Source organism: Penicillium concentricum (assembly GCF_028827145.1).
Source record: "Penicillium concentricum strain IBT 3081 chromosome Unknown utg000001l_segment0_segment0, whole genome shotgun sequence".
NCBI lineage: Eukaryota > Fungi > Ascomycota > Eurotiomycetes > Eurotiales > Aspergillaceae > Penicillium > Penicillium concentricum.
The window spans coordinates 5,126,496-5,153,555 of NW_026622754.1; the positions used below are offsets into that span (position 1 = coordinate 5,126,496).

At 48.4% G+C, this 27,060-nt stretch overlaps 9 protein-coding genes across 9 annotated transcripts; 4 read left to right on the forward strand and 5 right to left on the reverse strand.

The window, feature by feature from the left end:
- Nucleotides 1-1,621: 1,621 nt before the first annotated feature.
- N7517_001951 (uncharacterized protein) lies at nt 1,622-1,801 on the reverse strand (the record flags this gene model as incomplete). Its single annotated transcript, XM_056719681.1, has 1 exon — nt 1,622-1,801. One exon carries the CDS (start codon nt 1,799-1,801, stop codon nt 1,622-1,624), a length of 180 nt encoding a protein of 59 aa, XP_056583816.1.
- Nucleotides 1,802-3,939: 2,138 nt separating this feature from the next.
- On the reverse strand, nt 3,940-6,784 carry N7517_001952 (SH3 domain protein; the record flags this gene model as incomplete). The annotated part of the gene is made up of 2 exons (XM_056719682.1): nt 3,940-6,669; nt 6,728-6,784. 2 exons carry the CDS (start codon nt 6,782-6,784, stop codon nt 3,940-3,942), a joined length of 2,787 nt encoding a protein of 928 aa, XP_056583817.1.
- Nucleotides 6,785-14,247: 7,463 nt separating this feature from the next.
- N7517_001953 (protein phosphatase regulator GAC1) lies at nt 14,248-16,656 on the forward strand (the record flags this gene model as incomplete). Its single annotated transcript, XM_056719683.1, has 3 exons — nt 14,248-16,098; nt 16,151-16,407; nt 16,632-16,656. 3 exons carry the CDS (start codon nt 14,248-14,250, stop codon nt 16,654-16,656), a joined length of 2,133 nt encoding a protein of 710 aa, XP_056583818.1.
- Nucleotides 16,657-17,711: 1,055 nt separating this feature from the next.
- N7517_001954 (histone H4) lies at nt 17,712-18,334 on the forward strand (the record flags this gene model as incomplete). The annotated part of the gene is made up of 2 exons (XM_056719684.1): nt 17,712-17,721; nt 18,033-18,334. The coding sequence occupies 2 exons, from the start codon at nt 17,712-17,714 to the stop codon at nt 18,332-18,334; spliced, it is 312 nt and encodes a 103-aa protein (XP_056583819.1).
- Nucleotides 18,335-18,851: 517 nt separating this feature from the next.
- N7517_001955 (agmatine deiminase family protein) lies at nt 18,852-20,018 on the forward strand (the record flags this gene model as incomplete). The annotated part of the gene is made up of 1 exon (XM_056719685.1): nt 18,852-20,018. The coding sequence occupies one exon, from the start codon at nt 18,852-18,854 to the stop codon at nt 20,016-20,018; it is 1,167 nt and encodes a 388-aa protein (XP_056583820.1).
- Nucleotides 20,019-20,114: 96 nt separating this feature from the next.
- On the forward strand, nt 20,115-21,761 carry N7517_001956 (uncharacterized protein; the record flags this gene model as incomplete). Its single annotated transcript, XM_056719686.1, has 1 exon — nt 20,115-21,761. The coding sequence occupies one exon, from the start codon at nt 20,115-20,117 to the stop codon at nt 21,759-21,761; it is 1,647 nt and encodes a 548-aa protein (XP_056583821.1).
- Nucleotides 21,762-22,272: 511 nt separating this feature from the next.
- Nucleotides 22,273-22,977, reverse strand: N7517_001957 (GNAT family N-acetyltransferase; the record flags this gene model as incomplete). The annotated part of the gene is made up of 1 exon (XM_056719687.1): nt 22,273-22,977. One exon carries the CDS (start codon nt 22,975-22,977, stop codon nt 22,273-22,275), a length of 705 nt encoding a protein of 234 aa, XP_056583822.1.
- Nucleotides 22,978-23,387: 410 nt separating this feature from the next.
- N7517_001958 (putative mitochondrial carrier protein) lies at nt 23,388-24,937 on the reverse strand (the record flags this gene model as incomplete). The annotated part of the gene is made up of 2 exons (XM_056719688.1): nt 23,388-24,788; nt 24,902-24,937. The coding sequence occupies 2 exons, from the start codon at nt 24,935-24,937 to the stop codon at nt 23,388-23,390; spliced, it is 1,437 nt and encodes a 478-aa protein (XP_056583823.1).
- A 414-nt stretch (nt 24,938-25,351) lies between these two features.
- Nucleotides 25,352-26,434, reverse strand: N7517_001959 (uncharacterized protein; the record flags this gene model as incomplete). Its single annotated transcript, XM_056719689.1, has 1 exon — nt 25,352-26,434. One exon carries the CDS (start codon nt 26,432-26,434, stop codon nt 25,352-25,354), a length of 1,083 nt encoding a protein of 360 aa, XP_056583824.1.
- Between the last annotated feature and the right edge of the window lie 626 nt (nt 26,435-27,060).

Genomic DNA, 27,060 nt, shown 5'->3' on the forward strand with positions numbered 1-27,060 from the left:
ATCCGCACAGACGAGGAAGGTACGTTCAGCCCAGCTGCAAGGGTATTTCCAAGGTTGTAAAGTTTGCTGACAGTCCCGAGGTCTCCCAACGGAATTACGAGCTCGTGCCTCCGTACCACGGAGTTTCTGCTCTATAAACTCTATCTGTGCTCCCATTTATGTCTCTTGACCTCGGGATTTCTTGGAGCTCTTTGAAAGTGGTTCCTCGCGATTGATCAGTTGCCTCATACTTTCAACTATGTAGACCATGATGAATTTGGCACTTCTTTTGTCCAAGTACTGGGGGAATATGATCTGCCAAACCTCACACTCTGTGCTGATCGTAGATGTGCTACGACATGTCGAATTCGTAATTCAAGTCGAGAATACTAGCGAGGAGAATTGGGAGGATCGAAAGTAGGAGTAGGCAGTTGATCCCCAGTGGACTGAGACTCAAAAATAGCCATCCTCTGGTCAACCCGAAGGTACCGAGGGGACGCCTAGCTAGCGCGATAAACACGGCGAATGAGACCATAAGCCTTCCCACAACTTCAAGATCATGGCACTAGTATGCTACCATGGCTGCAAGCAGCACAAAAACGAAGGTTACTACATAGCCATTGTGGTTTATTGGTTAATTCGCACGATAAACAAAAATATCAAAAGAGGAAAGATGGGAAGAGAAAACAAAAGGAAACTCCACAGATGTAGGGGAGACCTCCCACGTGCCTTCCGAAAGTGGACAGTTCCCTCGCACCTTCCCCATGTTCGTTCAAAGGGTGCGATGGACGGAACAACCATATGACAGTCTTCTGTCAATTGTGACGGGTCATACCGGGAGGTCGCAGGTGTAGCTGCCACTATATAACTGGGGGCCCCCAGTGGACCAATTTCCGGCCATGCGTATAAATCCCCCCTCTTTTTCCAACTCTCCTCTTCTCTTCTTGGATATCCAGCACGTATTGATCCGAGACTTTGGGCCTCAACTTTTCAATTTATCCCATCTGCTGTACCTGCCGTAGTGCCGTAGGGTGCCCAGTTCACCTTGTTTGGGATTCTTCTTTTGCGACGTTGATGAGATATGGTGAGAGGTGGTTAAGGAGCGATGAGAAAGAATTAAGAGAGAGAAGCGAGAAAAAATGAGGTAGGACATATAAAGTAAGAAGTAAGAGACAAGTGTGGAAAGAATAACAAAACTGAAGTCATTGGCACAGATGCTCAAGAGTCAACACCATCCCTTGTATACTTCAAGGACAGCGAAAACCCCTAAGCAAGGGGAGAAGAGAAGAAGAAACACCTTTCTATTCATGCACAAATAGGCCAAAAAAGAGACCAGGACTCGGCGAGGTAGCCTAAACAAGCCTCGGGCATCATGGCAAGAATAAACCAAGTCTGGGTGCGATGTTGATGCGTCGCTCAATGAGACTGAATTCGGTATCATTCGCCCAGGCTTAGTACTTAGCGAGGCCTTCATAATTATATAGGGTTAAACCTACTATCGTTGTTGGCGGGATAGTGAGAGTGGAAAGTCCAAGGGTTTCTTGTCGATATTCAAAGTGAGAGAGGCCAATGAAGGGAAACAAACAGTGTACAGAGTTCTCTGTTCGAACAACACCATTGCTGTCGTCTCGAAAAGAGGAATTCATACACCCGCCGCAGGTCCGCGATAGTTCACTTCGTATGTTTTGAAAGGCGAACCCAAGAAAAAGGGAACTTTCTCTCTTGGTCGACGTCTCAATTCTTCTTCCCGTTCTCGAACTCGTCGACTATGCTCTTTACTCCGACGCTTCTTCGCCCTCTGCTGCTTTTTCTTTTCCGACATCGTTGAAAATTTGCCGAATATATGCCTTAGCCAGCCCATAATTGCCCAATTTATGTTCTCTTTGGACACTCTGGCGGATTTCCCAGGCTGGTTGTCAGCCGAGTGATGAATAAGTCCGTCTCATCAAGTGGGTGCCGATGGTAATGATATAGTGAAATATATGCAGATTTTGAAAAAGAAGCGGGATACACTTTGAAGGGTAGCAGGGCTGCACAACAACAACTCGATTCTGATGTGAAGGTGGAAGTTCGGGGGGTCGTCTCACTCTGGGCTCGAGCTAACCGATTCGGGCGACCCGTTCTCCGTTCAACAGAGAGGTACTCAAGCTATAACGTATTCGGTAAGCGAGTGGTCCAAAAACACATAGTAAATCTGATATATGCTACACTTATCTCAACAACCAACACCTTTGTTTTATTTGACTACTTATGGATAGCTATTGATAAGCATTTTTGGTCGTACATATCAATTTCAAATGATTTTAAATCTCGCATTGTTGGGGTATCGAAAATTACGCCAAAGGCTCTAGGATATATATATCTCAGTTAGTAGTTCACCAAATTTTTAAAAACTCCTTCGAGTGGACGGATATCATATAAAAAGCATCCCGGCTGTATGGAAAATTTCATACAGACTACCGTTGTTGAGATATCAAGTTGTAATTTATCGCATTTAGTACGTGTTTTGGGACCACTGGCTTACATGGACTGCTCGCTTACCGAATGCGCTATCCTCTTTGTTATATTTCCCACATCCTTATGTATAGTAGGAATCCAACATATTCTCTAGAATTACTTCTCGGGTGCCCTTATAGGGCCGAAACGACTCATTCTCTACCGGTCAAAATGCGTAGACTGCCAATGAGGCCGCAGTTATCATTCAACTGGAAACCCCTGGATTCTAGTAGATTAATTATTCCGCAATACATTTTACAATACTCTTACGGCCCCCGACCCACAGCCCGTATGTGGCCCCAAAGATCGTCAAGAGGAAAAAGCTCTACGTCATGAGTTTCTCGAGTCAATATGTATTGACAACTTATTCGTAGATATATACACCGAGCTTGCCTTGATGTCTGAGTATTTTGGCCGTCAATGTTGTGGATGGTATCGGTCATAGGGAGTCAAGGCCGGCCTCCCTACATCGTATACAGATGCCAATGTAGATCCCCTAGAGAGACCCACCAGTCCAACAGATGTATCAATCTAACATTCTCTTAGCGATCGTCTATGTTGTAGCGGTCGGGCAATTCTCTGCCCCATTGCAACAATTAATCGGTTACGGTAGATCCGATTTGTAACCTCTACCACCTAGCATTCCTATTATTTGTTTTCTTCCTATTCGCCTTCTCCGTTCAAACTGAAGGTTATGAGAAAGATCCCCGAGAGATTTATCGAGACAGCCCCATCCATCCTTTCTCGCGACGCAGATCAAAAGACATTGTTATTCCAACGACCGAAGAGGAAACAAGAAAACCAAGCGTAGGTGAGTTTAGGCTCCGAAAAGTCCATCGAATCCTGAACTGACAGGTATTAACGAGGCCCAAACCACGTCCAGCAACTGGTCAAGCCCGACTGTTGTACACAAGATGGAACATACGAAGCAAGAGACACATGCACACACATCTGCTTCGAACGGGGCCGATTATGATGTTGAGAAATTGCCCGAGCAGCCCCCAAAAGCGCACTCTCACCACCAACAAAAGCTTCATGAATGAGTGGAAATACGGTTCCAAGGCACGTGTGGTGAAGTATGCTGTCGTGCATCTCTGTATAGGCATACTGGTTGGCGCTATTATTGGTGTGGTTATCGGTCTATGTGTTCGGTATGTAGGTAAATAGTCCTAATCGCAGGGATACCCATCACAGAGTTTATATATTCATTCGAGTACTCCGTATATCATGGACGATATAGATGTGCATGGCTCATTGAATCTAACAATATACTATGTATGCGATGAGGGGAAATGCAGATGCAGCATTCAAATTCATAACTCCGACGGTCATAATCATCGTAATTATGCAACGAACAGACGCAAAAAAGTGAGAGAGAAAAAGTAGAACGGGTATACGATGCATGTCGTGCGTATCATAGGTATGTGCGATCTTCAAACGCAAAAAGGCAAAGGCATCTTATCTTTACCTAAGGATCTCCCTGACGAATTCAACATGCGAACCAGGAAAGAGTCCCGTGCGACCAGCATAACACCCCCAGAACCAATCGTCGTTTATATTCTCCGCCTCAGTGATAAGCGCACCGCGCGGGAAAACAAGCTCGTCTGAGACTTCTTCTTCTGGGTACCAGGACCACAGAGCGTGGACGACGAGTCCGACACCACCGTTAGGCGGGAAGCGGCGGAAGGGCGGGATACCCTGAATCGGGGTCACGGTGGCATTGGAAACGGGTGGATTTGAGGGATCACAAGCAGAGACAGAACTTCTGCTGGTATCGTTCGTGGGGGCAGGTCCAGCGCGCAGACGGGATGCTTTCTTACGGCGCTCGGGACCGTCCTTCCAACTCCAGTCACCGTTTCCAAACTCCGGGGATGCAACGGGGCCTCCGGCTGCTGGGGAGGAAGTTTGTGATTGTAATTGTGACTGTGCTACATGCTCGTCTTTCAGGGCGCGGCCACCCACAAGGTCGCGGACAATGACACGGCGCTGGCCTTCTTCGTGGTCTTCGAAACCGACTACGATCACGCGGTGGCCGGCGAGGCAGCGGCGCCAACCGTTGTGTCCGTTCTCTTTGTTTATTTTGCCCGTTGCCACGAGTTTGAGGTAACAGTTTGTACATACGTCGTAGTCACCGCCATTGCATTCCAGGCAATGGTAGCGGGTATTTGAGGCTGGGATTGGATATGTGCAGATATCGCAGTTTGTTGAAAATGAGAGAATTTTGAAGCTCTCGATCTCAGATGGTGTGGGGAAGGTATTTGATTCAGCTGGCGGCGGTGTGGTAGACAGTGCTGATGGAGGTGGACTATGGGTAATGCGCCGGATGGGCAATAGGGCATGGGTGCAGCATCTTCCTTGGTTGACGCAGGAGTTACAGAACCCCCAGTCCCCCTCGTTGCACTGATTGCATTTCCAAAAACAATCGTTTGCCGACGATTGACACGTGTCACAGAAGAGGCCGCTTTGTAGCCGGCGGACCGGGTTGTCGCTCGTCATTTGTCTCTCTCCGCTCATCGTTTGATGAGAAGTCTCGGAGGGCCGCTGATATTTAAACCACATTAGGATATGACCTGAGTCATCAATTTGTACAGGGCGTCGAGTAGACGACGATATGATTCTTTGGAATGTCGTATGTGCGGAGGCACCAAATCCGTTCCATCGAAGACAGCCACGTCCCAAGCGGTAACATCGTAGACACAGGTGGAAGTTTCCTTCCTTGCAACTTGTGCATCTCTTGTGTAGACTATATTGGATGTTGTCCTTTCCACAACGGTCACAGGAGATAGAGGGCTCTGAGAATTGTACAGTGGGAGATGCAGGAACATTGGATCGGGACGAAGATGGTCTTGTTCGTCTATCTGACCGGTTTGGAACAAGGGGCGAAGATAATGACGGAAGGGTGTGGTCAGTATGAGTCAAATGGCGGGATGAATTTGTGTTCGCAGCGCCAGAAGTGGGAGAGTTCGTGGCTGATTGACTCCTGATCTGTCTAGAGGAGCCTCGTTCTCGTCCTCCGGCCATCAGCGTGCTAGAGAGATTCTGTTCTGACTCTGTGGCACGTCGCGGCCTGGCTGATGATGACTCTGATCGTAAGCGCCCAGCCTGAGAGACGCGACGATCCGCAGTCATATCACTGGAGGATCGGGCAGCAGGCCTTATGGCTTCATCTGACGCTGACGCCTGATTTGTTCGGACGGGCGAGGTCCTTCGGCGCCCACCTACTTGTTCCGAGTTGCGCCTTTGATGGCCCACGCTCGGCCGTGTGGGAGCCAAATCGAACAGATGCGGCCTGGAAATTGGCGGTCTTCTAACATTGTGTTCTCGGGTACCCGCCGTTGGTTCTGCAGTCCTATGGGCGGACTCGGACCTCGCATGTGTTCGCGCAATTCCGTCAGGCTCTTGCCGCTGTTCTCGTCCCTGTTCTTGTCCCTGACGAGACTGCGATCTTTGCATATGCCTCCGACGGTAAGCATCCGCGATGCGTTCACTGAGTTCCTCTTCTTGCCTTGGACCGAGATTATCGAGGTTGATGTTGTCCAGTAATCCGTCCTCAAGAATTTGCCGCAAGATCTCTTCCTCCATAGTCTCCGCATCAGAGGACAAACTCAATAAGGAACGCAGACTAGATTGATGTTCGATTCGCCGCGTGCGCTCCGAATCATCGGGCCGTAATGTACGTTGCTGCCGCGTCGTATCATCATCCCTCCGACGCCTGGACCGACCGTCCTCCGTAGGCCTCTCGGTATGGCTGCTTCTCTCACGCGTCCGCGAGGATTGGCCCATCCGTCGGGCCTCGCGCCTAGCTTGTGACCGGCTTTCGCGTAAACTCAGCTCGCGTACATCCTCCAGAAGGCGTCTATCGTCCTCGCCGTCCTCCTCCGCACTCTCCCCGCCCGAAGGAAGTGCTGGGAAAACCGACTCCCCGTGTGTGTATCTAGTAGCAATCTCCACCTTTTCATCTGCTGCTCTAGCTCGATCTGGGTGTGCGGTCAAGACCATGTCCAGCAGGGTCGTCACGGTGGCATTTGGGCGGGTGTCGCGCACTTCAGCACGGCAAGACGGGCAGGTAAATCGAGGGGAGGCGCGGGGGCGACGCGACCCTTGCGCGGAGAACCATTCTTTCACACATGAGCCGCAGTAAGTGTGGAGGCAGTCGAGGAGAGTGAGGGGTTGGTAAAGGAGCTCGGTACAAATCTGGGGCAAAGAGCGGTGTTAGAAAGATAAATGTAAGGGGGCGGAATGGAGTACATACAGAGCATACCAGCTCTTTTTCAAGGTCGGCCAATCCAGAACTTTGAACTTGAGACATGAGCAAGTTTTGGAGTTCCGGAAGTAAACAAGTAAATAGAGGGGGGGGAGTGAAGACCAAGGATAAATGTGGGCAGAAGTTGGCTCCACCAATGGACCCGGTGATCTCCCGCTTACAGCTTCAATTTCACTTCAAAACTTCAACTTCCACTTTCTTTCGGGAATATGGACTGTCCTGAGTTTTGCCTATCACTGCTATAAAGTGGTTCTTGACACCAGGTAGATTCCTGCACACCTGATGAAGCTTGATGAAAATGGTCAAACATAGCAATGTGGGGAGAATGGAGAATGGAGAATGGAAGATGGTAAATGGTAGATGGTAGATGGTAGATGGTTTCCATCAGGTGCATTCTTTGGAAGGTTGTAGGCCTCAGGCGAAAATGGGCTTAGAGAGGTTTCAGCAGAATACATATATATCTAAACATGCAATTTCTTGGGAGATTCCCTTGGTCAAATTGGAATAATATGTAGGTAGAATCGCTAGAGCAGAGTAAAGAATATCAGCAAACACTTCATCTCGCTGCATACATGGATTGATCTAATTGACTGAGATCCCTTGGTAACTGGCGACCATCAAATTTCAAAGTATGGTAAACCTGACTGCGGAATCTTCATAAAAGGAACTCTGGCAGGGTATATGCTGGACAAAGGCATTGTGTCAAAGAAGCCCAGTTAGCGAAAATAAATCTATATGCCATTTCTTCTCATGCAAAAGACCAAGCGGTCAACGGACTCAAATTTAAATCACCCGATACCGGTGCTTTCAAGTCTGCACAGCGTATTCTAAACCAGGCTATAGGGATCTGTCCTATTCTTCGCCATCTCCCCGACAAAACCACCCATTCGCCGACCTGGTGGCGGCAAAGATGCAGGACACGTCCCTCAGCGCCATGGAAGCACACGCACGGTCCATTCGCAAGATAGAGGTACATTCTAGTGACAACGCAATTACAAGTCCGAGCGCCGGTCCCTGAGCAGGACCAGGCCGGCCGAGAAGAAAAAGTTTCAGTGGAGTTTTAGTATAGTCCGCCACATAGGGTGGGATCACATAGAGTGAGGTGGATGATGACCCCAGCAAAAGAGAAAAAGGAAGATGAAGAGAAGTCTTTTCAGACCTCCCTGGTGGACTTTGCAGTTTTCCATAATTTATCATGGGTAGCGGTGAGGGGGTGGCTGCCAGAAAGCGAAGAATTGACTTTGAGATGCCATTTCCTCGGAGTCTGACCACATTGTGAGGTCGGAACATCGGAGTTGGACCTGCCATTATGAGTGTCATGTGAAGAACTTTGTGTGCTTCAGTGTTTGTGCATACCTCGCGTGGGAGATAGACGCTGTCTTTCCTCACGGATCTTCCGGCGCAAGATGCATGTTGTGATCATCTGCGTGAGCATGACAGTCAAAGTGTGGGGAAGGTCTGTGTCAAGCTCGGCTTCTAGGGCCCGCTCCCTGGCTCCCGCTGTGGCTTGAGGATAGGGAGGAGAGCATAGGTCTTGGACGAGCAGGGGAATATCAGATCTATTCGTCGGCTATCAATTTAGGGGGGCTTTGTTTGCCTTGCCTCGTGATAGCTGCATTGTCAGCTGTTTACTAAAACACCTCGGAAGGCTATTAAACGGTAAGGCGATAATATCGCTCGGACAGTATGAGGTGGCAGATGCACCCCGCAATTGAGAGGTGCAGGGCTACAAGCCATATTCATCTCCGCAGATAGCGATATCCGTTGAATCCGAGAACGTTGTTTACATATGTCCACAAGTACACTGTGCACAGAGTTTCAGGAGCCACGAAAGTACAAAGTTTTCGGTTTAGCCAAAAGTAGTCGGCTTATGCCTCTATCCTAGACACGGGATTTTGATAGTCTGAGCAACTAGTCTGATAGATAGCATGGTAAAAGAGTTCTATTTTATCTTTTGGGCGTCCTATTTCTAGAGGAAAGAGTATAATTGGCCTACAATATGCCTTTGATAGGAGCAACAAGAAACAGTAAATGATCACCCCAGTAGCGATCATTATCACTCAGACGCTCTTAGGCCCTCTTCAACCCCACAGTTGAGCGACTTGACCCCGTCCATTCCAGGCCTCAAAACATTCCCTAGGTCTTCCTACCCCGCGTACTTATCTTCGATATCCAAATGTTGAATGTCCAGGTGTATTCACAAAAGCTGACGGCCAAGGAGGGCCGGGTTTCCGAATTTTAAGGCGTCAATTCTCGTGTTGTCAAAAATGGGCGTTTTTCTATAACGCTGACAGGAAACGCCTCTCCCGTCGGTGGGATGATAACGGGCACAGATCAGCCAATCCTCTAGCTTCGGCGTTTTGTAACCGAGTACTATTGTTTTTCTTTTTTATTTGTGGCTTGACTTTTAGGTAATCTATCCATTTATAGCAACCTTGGAAACTAATGGACTTATAATTAACTTGAGATATCAATTGAAGATTTCGTAATCTCTCAAGTATCAAGCTTGGAACTTTGTCAAAAATGACAAAATGTGGAGATAAATCCCCGCGACTTCGGGGTACACCTGCAAGTTGCAAATCATTTTCCCCAGAACAAAATCAATGAATAGTGCAAAGTATAAAATATGCCATGTCAACATGAAACCCCTGAGATAAAACCCTCCAACAGCCCAGAACACCCATGCACTGACCCCGTCATGCATAGCAATTGTCAGTTCGCCGCACTAATGTAAAGCCTTATGCACGGCCGCGCAGACTATCCACGCCCCACTATCACTGCACCGTCGAGTCGTATCTCCGGGATCGTGCGCACTGACTACCGCGCCTCCGTTCTGGCCGGTCTTCGAACTTGGTGGGGGTTGCTTTGGCGCTGGGCCCTTTCTCGCATGCTATGCATAAGCGTGGGGCGGGGCTAGGGTATACATACAATATACTTACTTCGAGTGAGGCTACTAGTTGTCCGTGCTATAGGCTTTCGGAAGTATATATTAAGTAAATTTTGATATAATTTTACTATGCACTAGTATTCAAGGCCCGTGCTGTCCCTAGACTTAACGCATCATGTATACCACCTAGATGTATATGCAATCGACTAAAGCGGCTGCCCCTGATCGTCTACCCAGTCTTGCCAGTGGTTGCTGGATGCCAAGATGTGTAAGGTGGTGCCACTTCCTCAGCAACTTTTTTTTTCAGATACAACGTCCGGCATACAGATGCCCCTTGGGAACGTGTGGCCCGCAGGGATGTTGGAAGGTCAGGTGGTGCTCGGTGCAGTGCATTGCAGAAGAGGCGCGTCTAGGATTTGCGTGACGTGCGACATTGCATAGTCAGCCCATATGCGCTGCTTGCGTGCGATTTTCTTAACCTTGAGCTATCAGCAGCTGCGGGCCAATCATAGTCGAGTTTTCTATCTTGCATCATAAATTTGAAATGCCCAGAGTTGAAACGGGTTGAAACGTCTATTCTGTGCAACACACGATTAATTGGGAGGGTTGGCATATCACAACTTCCAATTGTCGTATGGAGGTCTAATTGGAATGTTGCATACACATCGCCATCGGGTGTATTCGAGTGTGCTCCGATTAGGATATCCGGGCAAGATTCTATTCCTACAACCATAGTGCGCAAACCGGCATCTCTCATTGGCAGATCATCCAGGCATAATCATTGCCAACCAGACGCAAATCCTGGGGTATAACTTTATAGCCCGCGGGGTAAGAAAAGGGATCAGAACGCATGTCCGCGTCGCTCCGATACCCGGGCTCCGCATCAACTCCGAGTTCGCAAGATGCATCGTGAATGCAAGAGTTGACGCCAGCTGTATCTACGCGGGGTAGCTAGAGCTCTCTAGGAAACGCGGTGCCCCTCTCTCATTTCACAGCCCTGGTCTCTTTAATGCATACTCTTCACGCTTCATTTCCTTTTGTTCTTGGCAAGCAGCGATCGCAGTCTGGACAGGCCCGCTGCCCAAAGCGGGTGCGTGTTTTACCAAGGTGAAGCAGGGGAAGCTTATTCTTAGCAGTGTCGGTTTGAATTGCGCGAGATGATTCTCGGAAACTGGACCGGTGATGGGAGTCTGAGTTCAGCCACAGTAGCGCCCTCGGGGTGAGTTGCAGTCTGGAATGGTCGTCTGCGAGATGAGGCGGATTTCAAGGAGCACACCACTCCGTTAGAAAATATGTCAAAATGTGAAGGTTCAAATTGCAAATTGCAATGTGAGATCGCATCTGGGCGATCATTTCATGAATAGATTAGCAAATTGCTCCCATTCCATCAGAAAGTAAGACCCTAAGGCTGAACTCTGTGATCTCAAGGTTCACACATGAGCATGATATACTTCTGATAGGTTCTAGTCTGACCGCTTCGGCGCTTCGACCCCATAACACGTTCTACTATGTATTCAAGGGGTTGCGGGCCATGACCCGATTCGGGTTTCCCGTGAACCGGACAACCGATGGAGGGGTGCTCAGATTTCGGGATCAAATTAGAAAAAGAAAATAAATAAAAAAGCAAAAAATAGCAAAAAAAAAAAAAAAAAAAGCGCACGGAAGTTTCCAGGGCTCTCGGCAAGAAGGGGCTAAGCGGACGTTATCGCCCTGCAGCTCGGAATGTTGCGACCTTGCCGCTTCACCGAGACGTTCATATTGGCAATGAGGATCCAGAAGATGTATCGGGTACGCCCGTAGGCTGGATTACCCATATTCAGTCAGTGGATATCTGGCAGAGTTTTGCGGGATAACTCTATGAAAAGGAGGGGGTAAAAATCTGGAGATCAACAACATAGCCTTGTGCAGATCAGAAGAGCTCGAACTGTCAGAACGAGACTTCGGGGTACCCTGGTACCCACCATGCAAAGGGGTTCAGGGTTTCGCCAATCTCGTGGGATGTCCGAGGAGATCATTGAGAAATAAAAACAAATCGCCGCCATAACGCCATATGGTAGCCACCGACAGCCACCTATTTTGTTGGGATAGTCCAATGGAGTGGCAAAACGGAAAACTCTGCGACGCTAAGACACAACAAAGGGGTTGGTGGTCCGGGCGTAGGCGTTTGACGAGAATAGCTTCGTAGGGTAGTTCTAGAGCTCGGGATGGCTTGCACTTTGGAAATTTTAATAAATCATGGATTTGACCTGGTACAGCTAATTGGTGAGACATGGAGAGAGAGTCACCGTGGGGGCTGAAGGTATCGTGAAACGCGGAAAACCAATCTAGATATAAGACTTGGCAGAGTATGTGACTCTTACTCTATGATGAATATACAACATACATATTTCCAGACTTTAGCTTTTCAACGTATGTTGTATGGTTATCAAAAAGAATAAAGCATACTAAGAATTTATGAATGTCTTGGACAATAAAAAAATATGTATGCACGAGCGACCGGGGGGTCCAGACCTCCCGCCAAGGTGGACAAAAACCAAGGCAATCGGGGACTATCAAATGCGCCTTGACATCATGGACTATCCGCGTGGAATTACCACGACATTGTATACAATCTATACAATATAAGTCGTGATTTCGGATCTGCATTCGGACATTGGAATACTCTCTGCATTCAGTTACAATAATTCGATTGGAAATCTGAATAGCACAATCTCAAACTTCCATTATCTCCATATCTTCATACTCCGAACTCCATATCTCCATTATCTTAGTCCCGGCTTTTGGCGGCACCCTCGGTGGAGCTCATGTTATGATATAGATCCACCGAACTCCGGAGTATAGTGCACAATCAGTCTTCAAATGCACGTCACAGTGGGATTCCATACATAAACTGGGAAAATGGAATTCTTCTTTTGACATCTACGTAGTTGGACCATGGTCGTGTAGCGGGAAAGGAAATTCGTCTCGTTCCACCGCATATTCATTTGTAGACTTGATCCAAGGTTCCAGGAAGTGTCAAGCAAGTCTTGATAACAGTGTAGTAACAGTGTAGTATGATCAATCTAATTTCATGTTCTAGACGCTGTGTTTTTTGGTTCTTTTTTTTATTTTCCCTCATTTTCTTTCTCCATTTCTCTAGCCCCCCCCCCCCCATAGCCTTTTACATTATAATCCGGAAAGTAGCACGACGAGTAACTTTGAACCCCCTTAGCACCAAAATTTCCTATATGCAACACGGTGTCGAAGGGAAGGGATGGGGGTGGATATTATGCTTCTAGCACTTGCATGGGGCAATGTATCCCTAGTTACCTGTGCGTGAACAAAAAAAAAAAAGTTGTCTATCTGCCACAGACTAAAAATCTGGGACAAACAGGTTTTCCATGGGCGATCCATAAATCTTGGCCAATCTTTGGACCACGGGCTTTATTGATAAGGGAAGATCCGTACCACACACCACGTCTCAATGGCACTGGGGTGGAAGGGTTTAAGAGGATATTCGGTTTTCAATACCCCAGACTCATTTTGATGTGAGAATAAATGAGTGATACAAAAATGATATGCGTGTCAAAAACAGGGAATACAGGTTGAAGCAAAGTTAGTGTACATGGGCCTCTTTAGCGCCTGTGGGCTGATGGAGGCCTGTAGTCCGCTAATTTGTGACACTAGGGGGAACTACGAGTGCATTATAGTGATCTCGCAAAAGAGATCATCCAACGTGCTCGTGCGAATGGACCACATGTCGGAGATTTCGGAAAACTCAACCTTGGGAGGTTGGATATGTGATTTAGGATGTCCACGGATATAGTATATCAAATGCATTTGCCCATAAGAATATAGTAAAATAGAAATAGGTAAATGATAAAAATCTAGTAAATTATAATAAATTAAAAAAGAAAAATTCAGGAAGTTATCCCCCACCTATACGGGACGCACTGACCTGGAGTCTCTATGCAAAGCAGACGCACCTAGACAATAATTTTATGGCGCTTGGATGGGATCTTTATTTATCTTGTTCCACTTTTTTTATTTTCTGATTTCTCTCAAAAAGCTATAATACCGGATTTTTATCTCTCTAGATATTTTCTTTTTCAACCTCTTATCTTCTCTCAACGGTCATAGCGGAAATGGCTTGATTTCGCCACTATATCTCTTCCAAGGTTATCTGGTACTTCCAAGGTACCTTTAAATCACCTCACTCCCTTCACGGCTGTGCCGGGAGCTTGAACTCTTTTTCTTCTTTGACTCTTTTTTTTATATATATGTACATCTCTTCTCTCTGTATTTTGTTAAACTTTTCCCGATACTTTGGTTAATACTCGAACATACTTCAACGGTATAAGCTCCCTTCCCTTCTCAAACCCAATTCCTCTTTTTTTTTTTAATACTCTGGTATTACCTGTCATACCCTTCTCACTGGCACCTTCCTCAAGTGTCACCTCCCCTTTTATGCCCTGGTGGATTCCCATGGCATGTTCTCTTCGCCTCTTGCCACTAGCTCGCCACACATTTAATGACCCCTACTAACGGCGCAACTTCAAGCACTTGATTGTGATTGAAAGAATAGCCCTACCATCTACCATCTACCTTCCCCTTCTTGTGTTGAGACACACAAGTCGGCCGGATGCCATACACTGCGCCATCAAAGACGTTGCTCGCCGCGCAGCACATTGAGTACTCAAAACCAACCGAGCCCTGCGAGCGGCCCGGTTTAGCTCGATCCTCCTCGGGACGGGTTCAGACTTCCCGTTCATATTCTTCTACCTCATATACCCGTCGTCATCGGAGGAGTCCTTCGAACACCAAACCGACGGTGCATTCAGCTCCAGAATCCCCGGCCCGGGCCTCCCCCTCTATCGATCCACACGCCAGTCTCCGTCAGTCCCCACCACCAATAAGCAATGCTATCATCCCTCCTGGGGCGGTAATATCGCCTCCTGAGTCCGCACTGAACTCAAGTGATGAAGAATCACCATACCGGAGTGGTGAGGGTGTCAAATTTGACGAGCTGGAGGCTGCCGTTCGATCGATCAAACTAAGGAGGGAGAGTTCACCGGAAAGAATGGGTCAATCAGACCCAGAAACGTCGACTCGGCCTTCTAGTGCACAATCGACCGAGACAAAGCCCACTCGGCCCAAGCTCCCCCAACTACCATTATCCAAAGAAGCTCGCAAGATCACCCACTCTCGATCATCCACTGAAACCGCCATCGAGTTGGCTCGGGAACAGGCACTGACTAGCTCGCCCGAGGAAAGTGACGTGGAGATGTCGTGCAAGCCCCCAATGGTCCGTAAGAAGTCAGGTGAGCTTGTTCGACCTGCTCTTCGTCCTTCTTCGGCACGGCGACGACCATCCAGCATGCCTGGCACTCCCGTCTATTCCAAGGCGGTGCACTTTGACTCTCACTTGGAGCATATTCGTCACTTCCTTCAGCTGGACCGGCCATTGGCTGTCAGCACAGAAACCTCACCAGTTGAAAACCACGACAGCAAGGCTGAGTTTCCCTTTGGATCTGGTGCTGACTCGCGCGGTCCGTCGTGGGAGTGGGAGATCAAGCTTGCCAATTGGCCCAAGGATATCTCTTCACGTGACACTCGTCCGGTCCGCCTGGAGCGATTGTTCTTGTCGGCTGATAAGAACACTTTGATCGGCACTGTGGCAGTGGCCAATCTTGCTTTCCACAAGAATGTGACAGCTCGTTTCACACTGGATTATTGGAGGACTACCTCGGAGGTTGCAGCGGCATACTGCCATGATGTTCGCCGCCAGCAAGTTGCCGACGGGTTCGATCGCTTTTCGTTTGACCTCAAGCTCAATGATCAGGCCAATCTGGAGACCAAGACCATGTTCATGTGCATCCGCTATAACGTGGCGGGACAGGAATATTGGGATAACAATGATACTGTGAACTATCAGGTTGATTTCCACAAAGTACCCAAGACCCCCGCGAGCAAGCCTCCAAGTGGCGGATCTCGCCCTGCTCTTCCGCGCAGCCGATCCTTCACCAGCTCCCATAGCATGCGACCGCACTCCATGCCGCCTACCTATGATTTCCCCGACCTCAGCGATAAGAAGCCATTCACAAACTCATTCAATAACGCGAATGGTACGCCCTTGACTCGCACGCCCTCGGATGAGATCGATACGGTCGAGCCGCCTAAACGACGTGAAAATTCCAAGGCATTTGGGAACCGGTACGACTTCGGAGCGTCGCTGTCTGCTGCTATGCGGTCGAAGGCTCCTCTGGATCGGACCGCTCTGACTGCCCGTGCGAGATCTGGGGAGACCGTGGTGCCGGAGACCTCTAAGCCGACCAAGAAAACACCCAGATTTGAGCAGGGTCCTACTTCTGCAGTGAGCGATAATATCCGCACTGGAGCTCGTGTGGAAGATCTGAAACCTTCCTCTCTGGTATCTAGCAAGCCACAGCTCGAGTCCTCAGTGTACCAGGAGTTGGTCGATAAATACTGCTTTGTAAGTTTCTCAGCAGCAAATCACAGCATGACAGTTAACTAACTTCTCATAGTATGGGTCTCCGCAAGGATCGAACCTCAAGGCACACCCATCAATCTCCAGCGGTCGTGAAGGCGAGGCCCCAAAACATATCTCTGCTCCAGCCTGTCCTTCGCCGCCGCTGTCTCCTCGCTCTCCTGCTCCTCTCAGCGCTCCTGTGGCTGTCAACCCACGTGCCTCTCCACGGCCCTCGGCCTCCCCCTTGTCTTTTCGCTATTCTTTCAACCGCGGTTTCATGACTGATCCTCACTCTCCAACGGTCATTAGAGGGTGAGTAATATAGACTGTCATATGACAGCGTTCAAACTGGCTATGATCCTTCCGGTCGGCCTTCAAAGCATATCATTGACGACTTTCGTGAAGGGATATGGAACTAGACAGATCCGTTGGCTCAATCTCGGTCCCTTTGAACCCACCATGTATCAGCGCACTCTGATGGATGGATTTTCTTTTCTTCTTGACTCCCTCTCAACATTACCTGCTATATCCGCCAGTGGTTTCGACCAGCAGCACATGTGAGCGATTGTCTCTGCGATGCATAATAAACCGCGGACGTTTCGTTGGATCATTCGCTGTGCGGCTCGCTACCACCAGTTGTCGGCCCAAATTATCGACGTGACCGTTCCAGCTTTCATCTAGTGCGGTCATTCTCACGTCTTTCTGTTTTCATTTTACCTCTGCGTGTCGCTTCGGCCACGCATGATGACGCTACGATTTCTTTTTCCGAGGCATTTTTCGATTCTTTGCTGTTCTTTGCTGGATGGCCCTCCCTTTTCAACACAAAAAGTTTTTAGTATGCCTGCCTCCGCTCTTGATCTCGTCACATTCCACTTTATGGGTTTTTTTTGATTGCATGGTGTCTTGGCGTTCTGTCTTTCGTGTTTTTTTTTTCGCCTGTTATTCCGGTTTCAATTCTCCAATGCGGTCTACCTTGCTGGCTGGAAGTTGGAATGGGATGCGAAGATGTGAGGGTGCAAAGATAGTGATACACGACAGCCTACTATATGGGCAATGCGACGTAGTTTTGAATAACACGAGACATGATGAACGCGACCGACTGAATCTTCCTTTTTCGCTAGTAGTTTCTTAGACTAGCATTACCTCCAGTACCCAACAAAAATGCCAGCCACGCGGGAAGTTCACATTCATTTGAGTGGAGTCAAGGTTGGGGTATACTTCCCGATTAGGCTAGTGTAATTCACTATCTTATCAACACGTGACCAGTATCAATGTTGTTCGACGCTGGAAAATGCGGGCTCGGCAATGCCTGGTAGATGCGCTGGAAACCGGCCCTTCATAACGCCCTTTTTCTTTCCCCGCCGCCCGCCAATCACCACCGCATTGCAGAATGAGTAAATCTCTCTCGCTTACCTAAAATACTGACTTCCCGGATCACGCGTAATCGGCCTCCTTATTTAAACTGCCTTCCCCCTCCATTTAGTCATTTTCCTATTTTTCCCCCTCTCCTATCATCAACGCCAGCCCATCAAACGAGTGTTTTTCATCGTTTATCGTCAACACAGACGTCGATCCATCTAAATTTCAAGTACTTTCAATTCTTCATATCTGAAACTATGTCTGGACGTAAGTATTACTGTCTTTTCAGGTTGTTGTCGCTATATAACCTGTCTTTATTGTCGCCGTGGCGTGATTGAAGTTCCTAAAATAAGGAACTCATGATGTTCCTGTCGGCACGTGATTTGCACCTCAGGCATCAACTGCATCCCGCCTTCCCTAATTAGGAAAGGCCATCCACCCTTACACATCTTAACACAACCTCCAACCACCCTCACCTTCTTACCCTTCATCCTGTTTTATTTTATACTCTCCTCCCAGATATTATACCTTTCTATTCCGACACACATCCTCGAACAAAAACTAACAATCCCAAACAGGCGGCAAAGGCGGAAAGGGTCTCGGCAAAGGCGGCGCCAAGCGCCACCGCAAGATCTTGCGCGACAATATTCAGGGTATCACCAAGCCCGCCATCCGTCGTCTCGCCCGTCGTGGCGGTGTCAAGCGTATCTCCGCCATGATCTACGAGGAGACCCGCGGTGTGCTCAAGTCCTTCCTTGAGTCTGTCATCCGTGACGCTGTCACCTACACTGAGCACGCTAAGCGTAAGACCGTCACTTCCCTCGACGTCGTCTATGCCCTCAAGCGCCAGGGCCGTACCCTCTACGGTTTCGGTGGTTAGATTTGTCTTACGACATGAATGGCCTGGAGCGATCTTGCTACTCACTCACTGTGAGGTGATGTAGTGGTCGATGGGTTTACTTAATGCGCTACGGTGTGATGGGCTTTGATTTTTGCGGTTATAGGGTTTAGGGAATTTCTTTGGGGCTTTTCTTTTTGTTTCCGAGATTGGGATTGTCTTTTTTCTTTTGGGTTATGGACTATCGGTGTCCTGATAACTAGTTGCTGATAGACTCTCGGGTTGACTCCATGGAGTTCAATACAACGTCTGCTATCAGCCATTTTCTTTTACGTCGTAAATATCCTGTAGTAAATAATAAGAGTAATTTGAGTCGCAGACTGGCAATGTATGCTACCGATGTCATTCCAAGGTGGAAATTTACGGGCGGAGAATAGTCCCCCGCAACTTTAAAATTCCCCTTTCAGCACAGAGCTCACCTATAGGACATTGGTTTTCCCCTCCTTACAATCCCAGCCTCTTGTGCAGAATTTCCGTTGGCCTTCCACTCATTGCAAATATGGCTTTATCCTTGGTAAAAGCCGGAAGATTTTTCTTGCCCCATGAGACAGCCAGACATGCAGCGACCATCCTCGGATTCCCATCCCAAGCCTCCATCGCCTCAGCGTACTACGAAAGCGCATGCGTCGACGTAGCTAATTTGGCCTCTGTCATTTCGGTCCATGAACCAGTTCGACTCTATACGCGACCGGAAGATGTCCACAAAGCAAAGTCAATGGTTAGCCAAGCTATTACAAAATATCCTAGTAACACCTCGAATATCGCTGTCATTCCATTCCCCACGAACCATCTCTGGGTTCGCGACACAGGCCCTGTCTATGTACGTGGGGTTGGAGAATCCATCAAGCAACGTTTCGCAATCAACTTCCGTTTTAGTGAATGGGGAAGAAAGCATGATATTGGCCGCCACGAACGGGCTTCAGATGACCTTGATTGGCCTGTGATGACCCCGGAACAGATCGAAGAAAACGGAAGCTTTGCCCGCAGGGTTATCGTGTCTGATGTCTCCCCCTCCCCGGTGACTCTATTGGAATCACAGATTTGTTTGGAAGGTGGTGCGATAGTTGTGGACGGGGAAGGCACACTTCTGGCCACTGAAAGCAGTATCATCAACGAAAATCGCAACCCTGGTCTTTCAAAGACCGCGATTGAGACAGAGCTACGTCGGCTCTTGGGTGTTGAGAAAATTATCTGGCTTCCCGGGAGAAACGATCTGGATGTTACTGATGTACATGTTGACGCTGAAGTCAACTTTGTCCGGCCCGGAGTTGTCGTCCTCTCACGACCCCATTCAAGTGTGCCAAGGCCATGGGTGGAGGTCTATGAAGAGATCAGGGATATTCTGGGACAGTCAGTCGATGCGAAGGGTCGCCCTTTTGAGGTACATGTGGTAGACGAGCCAAACCCGAAGGTCTTTGGGATCTTGTCTTACAATGACCCGGCGACTAACTATGTGAATTTTTATTTCGTCAATGAGGGGCTTATTGTTCCACAGTTCGGCGACATTCGGCGAGATCAGGAAGCCCTCGTGCTGTTTCAAAAGCTGTGCCCTGATCGCATGGTTCGGCCTGTGTTTGTGTCTGCGCTTCCGTTGGCTGGGGGTGTTATTCACTGCGCAACACAACCAGTTCTTTTTGTGGATGAAATCAGTAGACATTCGAAATGATGATATAAGGTGCTCTCAAATTAAAAACACCCTGGAGCTTGAAGATCTGATTTCATTACTCAAAGAAGAAGTCCATGCGTCGATCCACCCTCGGCTATGGGGAAATCCTGGGGAGGAGCGGGGAAATCGGCCGATCTGACTCGAATTCATAACAACAACTCTGACATCAAATCGACAAGCGAGCTACTACAAAACTACTCGGTGATTTCTCGCTATTTCCGCTCGCGCATTCGCGCTAGAATAATGTCGCCAAAAGCCTGCGACCACTGCAACTTGAGTAAAGAAGAGAAATGTACTGCATCTGCAGGTGCTAGCCCGACATGCATCAGATGTAGTCGTCTGAAGATTAGCTCCACCGCCCGTCGGATGAAGCGGATGAGACAACGCTCTTCTGTCAACGCCTTCCCACATGGGGATTTGCGGGTTTCCAGTGACGTGTTGCAACATCGTCCCAAGCCCAAGGAAAGCGAGAGCGATGCCTCGTCTTCCTCATCTAGTCAACGCTCATCTTCGAGTTCGCCTCCTAGAGCTGATGAAGCTTGGACACCAGAAACCGATGTCGTGATACTATCCCCAGAGAAATTACTTGGCGCTCCGACCAACTTCCAAACGATGTCAGATGCGTTGCGCACCGTTATGGACGTGGAACAATTCTCAATCATACATTTACCATTCATGTTAGGAGATAGTTTTATTCCGGCATCTCAGAAGGCTGTTTATGTTATTTTGCAACTATCCGGCCCGATCCTGACTGAAGGATACTTGGCATTTCTAGGACTGATGTCAAATTACCAAAAGTCCCTCGTTGTACGGCGGGAAGAACCCGATATGTATAAGGCAGCGAAGGGATTGCAATGTCTGCGAAGTGTGAAAATCTCACATGACTACGACGCAGCTTGTATTCTCTTCCTGGGCCAGACTATGTACGTGTTCAATGTACTCACGGCACCATACTCCAGTACCGCCCACTCTATCGTTCGAAGCTCCCTCATCTCGGCCAAACCATGGCTTCCCAGATTGGTGACAACGCCTATCATGGACACAATAACCATGTCACCGATTTTGATCGACACGGTCGAGTGTTTAGTGCACCGTGAGATCCCTATAATCCGACTCGATCCTCAGCGTCGCGTCATCGTCGACCGATATCTTGGTCTCTGTGCAACACTTCTCCCTCATTTCTACGACATCTGCGAGTGCAGCAATGCCTTAAAGATAGAAGCTCCTGCAACCGGATCTGGATCACACTCGGCCATTCATGACCGACTGGATGGAATAGAGGAGACAATCCGACGTTGGCGACCCCAAACGCCTACTGGACTTTTCGACAGCTACGGCCAGAATGCAGTTTTATCAATGGTCACACAAGCAAATGTGTATCGTCTGGCAGGTTTGTTGATCATCCACCGGCTCAGATATCCGCTAGGAGTCGAGGACGAGGCAGGAGGGAAACTTGCAAATGGAATATTTTCTGAATTAGCATTCTTTGCCAAGTCGGCGGTCAATTTAAAGGAATCTAGCGCGTTGCCTGTGGTGCTTCCTTTGACGATGGCCATGCTTGAGATAAACGGGCCCGGAGAAATTTTGATAGATCGCTTGGCTACCTCATTCACAGTCCAAAGCGCAAGTGCATGGCGGCTCCAGGAATTTGTGAAGGTGGCCAGAGCTTCGAGGGAGTCTGGATATCAGGGCATTTGGTTTGACTTGGTTGATACACATCTTCGTGTTGCGGTACCGCCATAGCTCGAGTTGGTCTCAACAGCAATCCTTTTATGTATAGTATTATTTCAGATAGTTCTGTGTTATAATGACGTTGACCTTTCCGTTCCTCTATTGAATAGTGGTCATTATATACGCCGGGTCTAAGGGCATACGCCGATTCCAACACATGCATTTCCACTATTCTACTGTTGTATAACGATAAAGAAGTACTGGCTAGCATTACTTGAGCATTGGGCTAGAAAAATGATCTAATCGTACAAATTGTCACGCCAGTTGACAAATTTGCTGCACCTTACTCTCTATATTTAGTTACCAACAAATCCCCGCTGGAGTTTGGCCTTCGGTCTGTAGAATCCATGGGAATCATTCAGCCAGCTATCAACCAACAATTAAAATGCCTTTCAAGTCAAATCCCGAGACAAGATACCTCCAAATCCCTCCATGTTGAAGGCCGAGCTAATCTTGTAGATTGTCACTCATTCTATCAACCTGAAGCAACAAAGCTGTCAACAATGGAGCACAAGTTGAGCCTTCATTGATCGGACACTTCAGGGAGAGAAGGAGTGCGATCTGATTGAGCCGGCGCTATTCCTCTTAAACCCTCCCACTCATGTTCTAGCATGGACAAACTGACAATATCATGCCAAGCGCGGCGATGGTATATGGCCTCACGTTCGCGACCTTCATCCACAAATCCAAGCTTCCTGTAAAGCTTCAATGCATTGTGGTTGAATGAAAATCCACCTATAGTGATTCTGTGCAGTCCAGCATGCTGAAATCCCCAGTCCAGTGCCCAGTTAATAGCTTCTCCCCCGTATCCTTTCCCCCGGAACCCGTCCACAAGTGAAATTCCTATCATCGCATTGCGATGGTGGGAGTAACCCGATCCAGTCAAGCTGAAGAGGCTGATATGGCCGATTGGGACTGGCTTGGACTTTTGAACAGGTCGGTTCAAGGTTTGGGCCTCAGTCGAGGATTCCGTCTCTGGTCCGGGGGAATCTTGAGGAGGAAGACATATAATCACTCCTAGCATGGATTCTTGGATTACTTTGATGAACTCCTCTGCAGACTTCTTGTGAGACGGACGTGGAAGACGTCCAGTGCTCAGTGTTTGAATAGTTTCGTCGTTGATAATTTGATCATGGAAAAATGCAATGTCCTCTTCGGAGTTCTCTGCGGCTCGGTAGACGAGCCGGCTGGACTTGTGGAGTTTTCCAAGGGCTTGGGTTGATGCCATATTGAAAAATCAAGTGTTCGTATTGGAATATAAAATGCACTTGGGAATCATTGACAACTTTATAAAAAAAATAAGTTGCCTAACCTTTAGGTATTAACCAATGAGTTTCCAACATCGATGGCAATGTTGCATTGGGGTAGGCGCTATCAGTACCTAAACCCTATGGAGTAATCTCGGGGTCCCAATTAGGTATTGTAGCGGGGCCTCTTAAGGAATCAGCGGAAATATATTAATAGCCGTATTAGTATAGCCTGAGGCAACAATATAAGGTAGACCTCTTTTCTTTTCCATTCCTCGCATATATATCAAATGCTATATGGCTTAGGCATTTTCAAAAAATCTTGATTATAACACAGATGCGTAAATACATAAACACCACAAGCACTATATTTTAGCCCTCATATCAATCTTCAATGCGACCCATGATCCTTCGTCCAAAACCAATGATAAAGGCTCCTCCACTCAGCCGCTCCATCCTCAACGTAATCACCGACCAGTTCAGCCGTCTCATTGATTTCATCGGAAACCGTTGAAACAGGACCCTTCACATTATTCGCACTTCTGGCAGCATCAGCAGCGACACCACCAGAATTAGCATTCAGCAGCTCCTCGGCGCCCTCCCTTGTTCTTTCCGCTAGGTCGCGAGCTCCTTGGCGTGCGATATCCGTGTACTCCTCCGCCTGTTCGCGGGCACGCTGAATAAGTTCATCGGGCGTGGGATAGCGACGTCTTAGCATCAGAAGGAGATAGTAGCTCTTGACTATAAAAGCGTACACGGCGTCTTTGGCAAGCATTGTAAAGCCGTGCGAGAAGAAGCCTTTTAGCATTTCACCATGAAGACCGGCATAGAGCCCTGATATACCGTCCGTGCGGGCGATGGTGGCGACTGTGGAAAGTATTTCAGGGGTGAGAGAGGCAAGAAGAGAGGTCTGAGTCTTCTGTCCAGTTCCAGACTTAGATTTTGAGTCCGAGCTCATTACTTGAGCTCTGGTTTTCGCGAGGGAGAAGGGATATGTTATTGACGAGGCGGCGACTTTGCTTAGGGCCGCCAACAGGAAGGTCAAAGCTGGATGTGGTTTGTTGCGCTTTGAGCGTGGGAGGAGGCTCCGTTTGAGGAATTCATTGAGGAAGAACGTGAGAGACGGATTCAGGGTGAGTATCAGGGTGGCCGAGTATCCGGACCAAAAGCCTAGAATACCCTTCTCAGCACGGATGCGAGCTGCGATGTCACTTGTTGACAAGCTCTTCGCATTTTCACCCTTCCGTGCTGCAGATGTCTGCTTGCGCGCGACAATATTCGACAGTGGCGTGGTGAATAGCTTGGCAAACGAGCCAGCCAAGATACCAACGGCAAGTTCGTCGATTATCGGAAGGACTATATTTTTGCTCTTGGCAGCTCGCTCTACACCTACATGTGCGACTATCCTCTTCTGGCGGATGGCACTATATGCAAGAAAGAAAAGGAACGAATCCGCGACGGTCTTCCAAGTATCCTGTGCCAGACCAGGGTAGAAGCCGGCGACGCCTTGCTGTGCATATATCTTGCGCGCAGCATCCACCACGCTGGTATATTCTTCGTCATCGTTCTCATGGTCGTCAGATTTCTCGCTCGAGTTGCCGCTTTTCTGTTTCTGGGTTTGTAGACGGGCGACGATGACATTGAGGGGATAGACGACCACATTGGAGATGGCTGCGCCGACTGCGCCGGCAGTTGCATTCCCTAGAGCTGGGAGGGCTGGTCCACGGAGAGCAGCAGATTTCCAGTCGCGCGGGTCATGGGATTCGTAGCGGTAGGAGGGGTGGTAGACATCCTTGATTGCGTGAGCATGTTAGTATGGTCTGATGCAGTGTAGTTATGTGGATGTCGATGTCGATGTGGATGTGTAAGGAGATAGGACGAAGCAAGCTGGTTGACACTACACACCAGTTGGGACTCATAGGATAGCTTGTATTCAGCCATGGCTCTGCTCGGGCGTGTTCAAAACCTGGTGCTGGAGTTCAAAGTCCAGTTCTGGAAAATTGATAGTTGTTATTCTCCTGATTGACCCCTTCAACCTCTGATATCCGTTTCAACTAGAATTTAGACATGGGTGGTATAATTCCAAGATAATTCACAATGATAACAATACAGACAGTGGGAAGATTCCGAAGCTACGAACGTGATCTCTTGGATTAAAGCCGAGGTCCACCTCATGCGGAGGGATTACGTCATGTCGATCATGTGGTCCGTGATCAGGCCACAAGGCAGTCAATCTCTACATTGATGTACTCTCTACATACAACTGGAAAGGGAAAGCAGACTTCACCCTCCGCCTCTCATTTCAACATTCACTTATTCCTAGACCAATCCCCCCGATCTCCGATCCAAAAAAATTTAATCGAGGTCGTAATTCACCTCCCCTCGCCGAGTGAATGGATGTGCCCACTGAATCTCGCCGTCAAACCCCCAGTCAATCTTTTTGTCTGCGCATGCTACTATTGTATCCCCGGTGATCCAGGACTTGACGTAATTGGCGGAATTTTCAATTGTTGTCAACTTCACTCCAGCTCGGTTTGTGACTTCGGAGAGTGCCTGGAATAAGTACACGCCTTTGTCCTCGAAGGGGGCCTCAATTTTAATCTCCTTGAGGTGCTGAAATTGGTGACCCTCCGGTAGAGTAGACGCTGCTCTGCCATAGAGACTTTCGCAAAGCTTTTCACAGATGAGGATAAACTCGAGCTCATCGTTAATTTGGAAGACGTGCAGCTCTTCGAGTGACTCGGGAAGTAGCTTGTACAAAGGCAATACACTGTTATATATCCCATGGTCATCATATAGCATCCAGTAGCGACCTTTCAAGGATGACATCTTCGCTTGAGTCTGGACAAGATAGCCGGCTGATATTCGCAGTCTCTTCAAATGACGAAGCCCCGCGAGATTGAGAGGTTGAAGATACAAATCTGTGTATACCTTTCGGGCACTTCGATTGAATGACAGTTCGAGATAAGTCAGGGTCTGAGATGTGTATTGAAGCGCTTGGCTGAGGTCCGCAGATTTCAAGACCCAGTCTTTCCTCTTCGTCCACCCGCGTTCGTAGATGAATGTTTCCAACTTTTGTGTTAGTTTCAGGAGCCTTCGAAGGTTTGGAGCATCAAAGGTGCAATCACGAAGTTCAAGGTGAATGAGGCGAGGGAATTCGCGATGCACAGGCCTCAACCATTGTGGTTTGTTGGTCCATTTGGTGCCGAATACATGGGTCAACGTGGGAATTCGAAGAAGCACCATGAACCAGTCAACGTCGGCCGAGGGGAAGGTTCCGTCAACTTCGGCTTTCAGGTGAGTGAGCTTAGACAGTGTAGTTGTCTTTTCATTCCCGCTGTTGTGTCTCGAACGTATACCGGCGATACAGATCAAAACGCGTTCAATCAGGCTCCAGTCTGTGGTGGCAGGATCGCGTGGTGGGTCGTCACTCTCCATCGGAACCTCAAGACGTTCTAGGGAAGGCAGATACCCCAGAAGAACAGCTAGTAGCGCGTCTGACCGCGGTATATTGGACTCAAGGGCTTTGTGCATCGAGTCCCTCATTGTTGATTGCAATGGTAACTTCTTGCCAGCATCCGTGATTATTTGATGGTTTTCTGGACTGAGAGGCGCAAGAGCGAGTTGTTTTCTCTTTGGTTGGGTACTAATCTTCCTGTGTGCGTAGCAAAGGTCGTGTAGGTCAGTCAAATCCAGGGACTTGACAAGTCGGGCAAGGTGGGGTTTGCGGAGGATAGTGAGAAGAAAGCGTTCGATCTGTATGTTCAGCATAAGAATATGCAAGTAATTCTTGGAATAAAGGCATTGTACGGAACGACGATCGGCGGGCCATGCCAAACCAGGCCAAATGCGGTAATGAGGAGGAGCCCCCAAAGATACATGGGCATATAACGCAGGCATTGCCATGTCATATAGCTCCCTATTACAGGCAGCCACGCGGCTCAGGGTCAAGGTGTCCCGATCAAGCTGGTCAATGATGAGAAGCTTGACTTCTGCGGGGAGATTCTGGAACTCCGTCTTTGGGGTAGGAGAGGTTGGATAAATGAGGGGGAGAAGAGCGACGG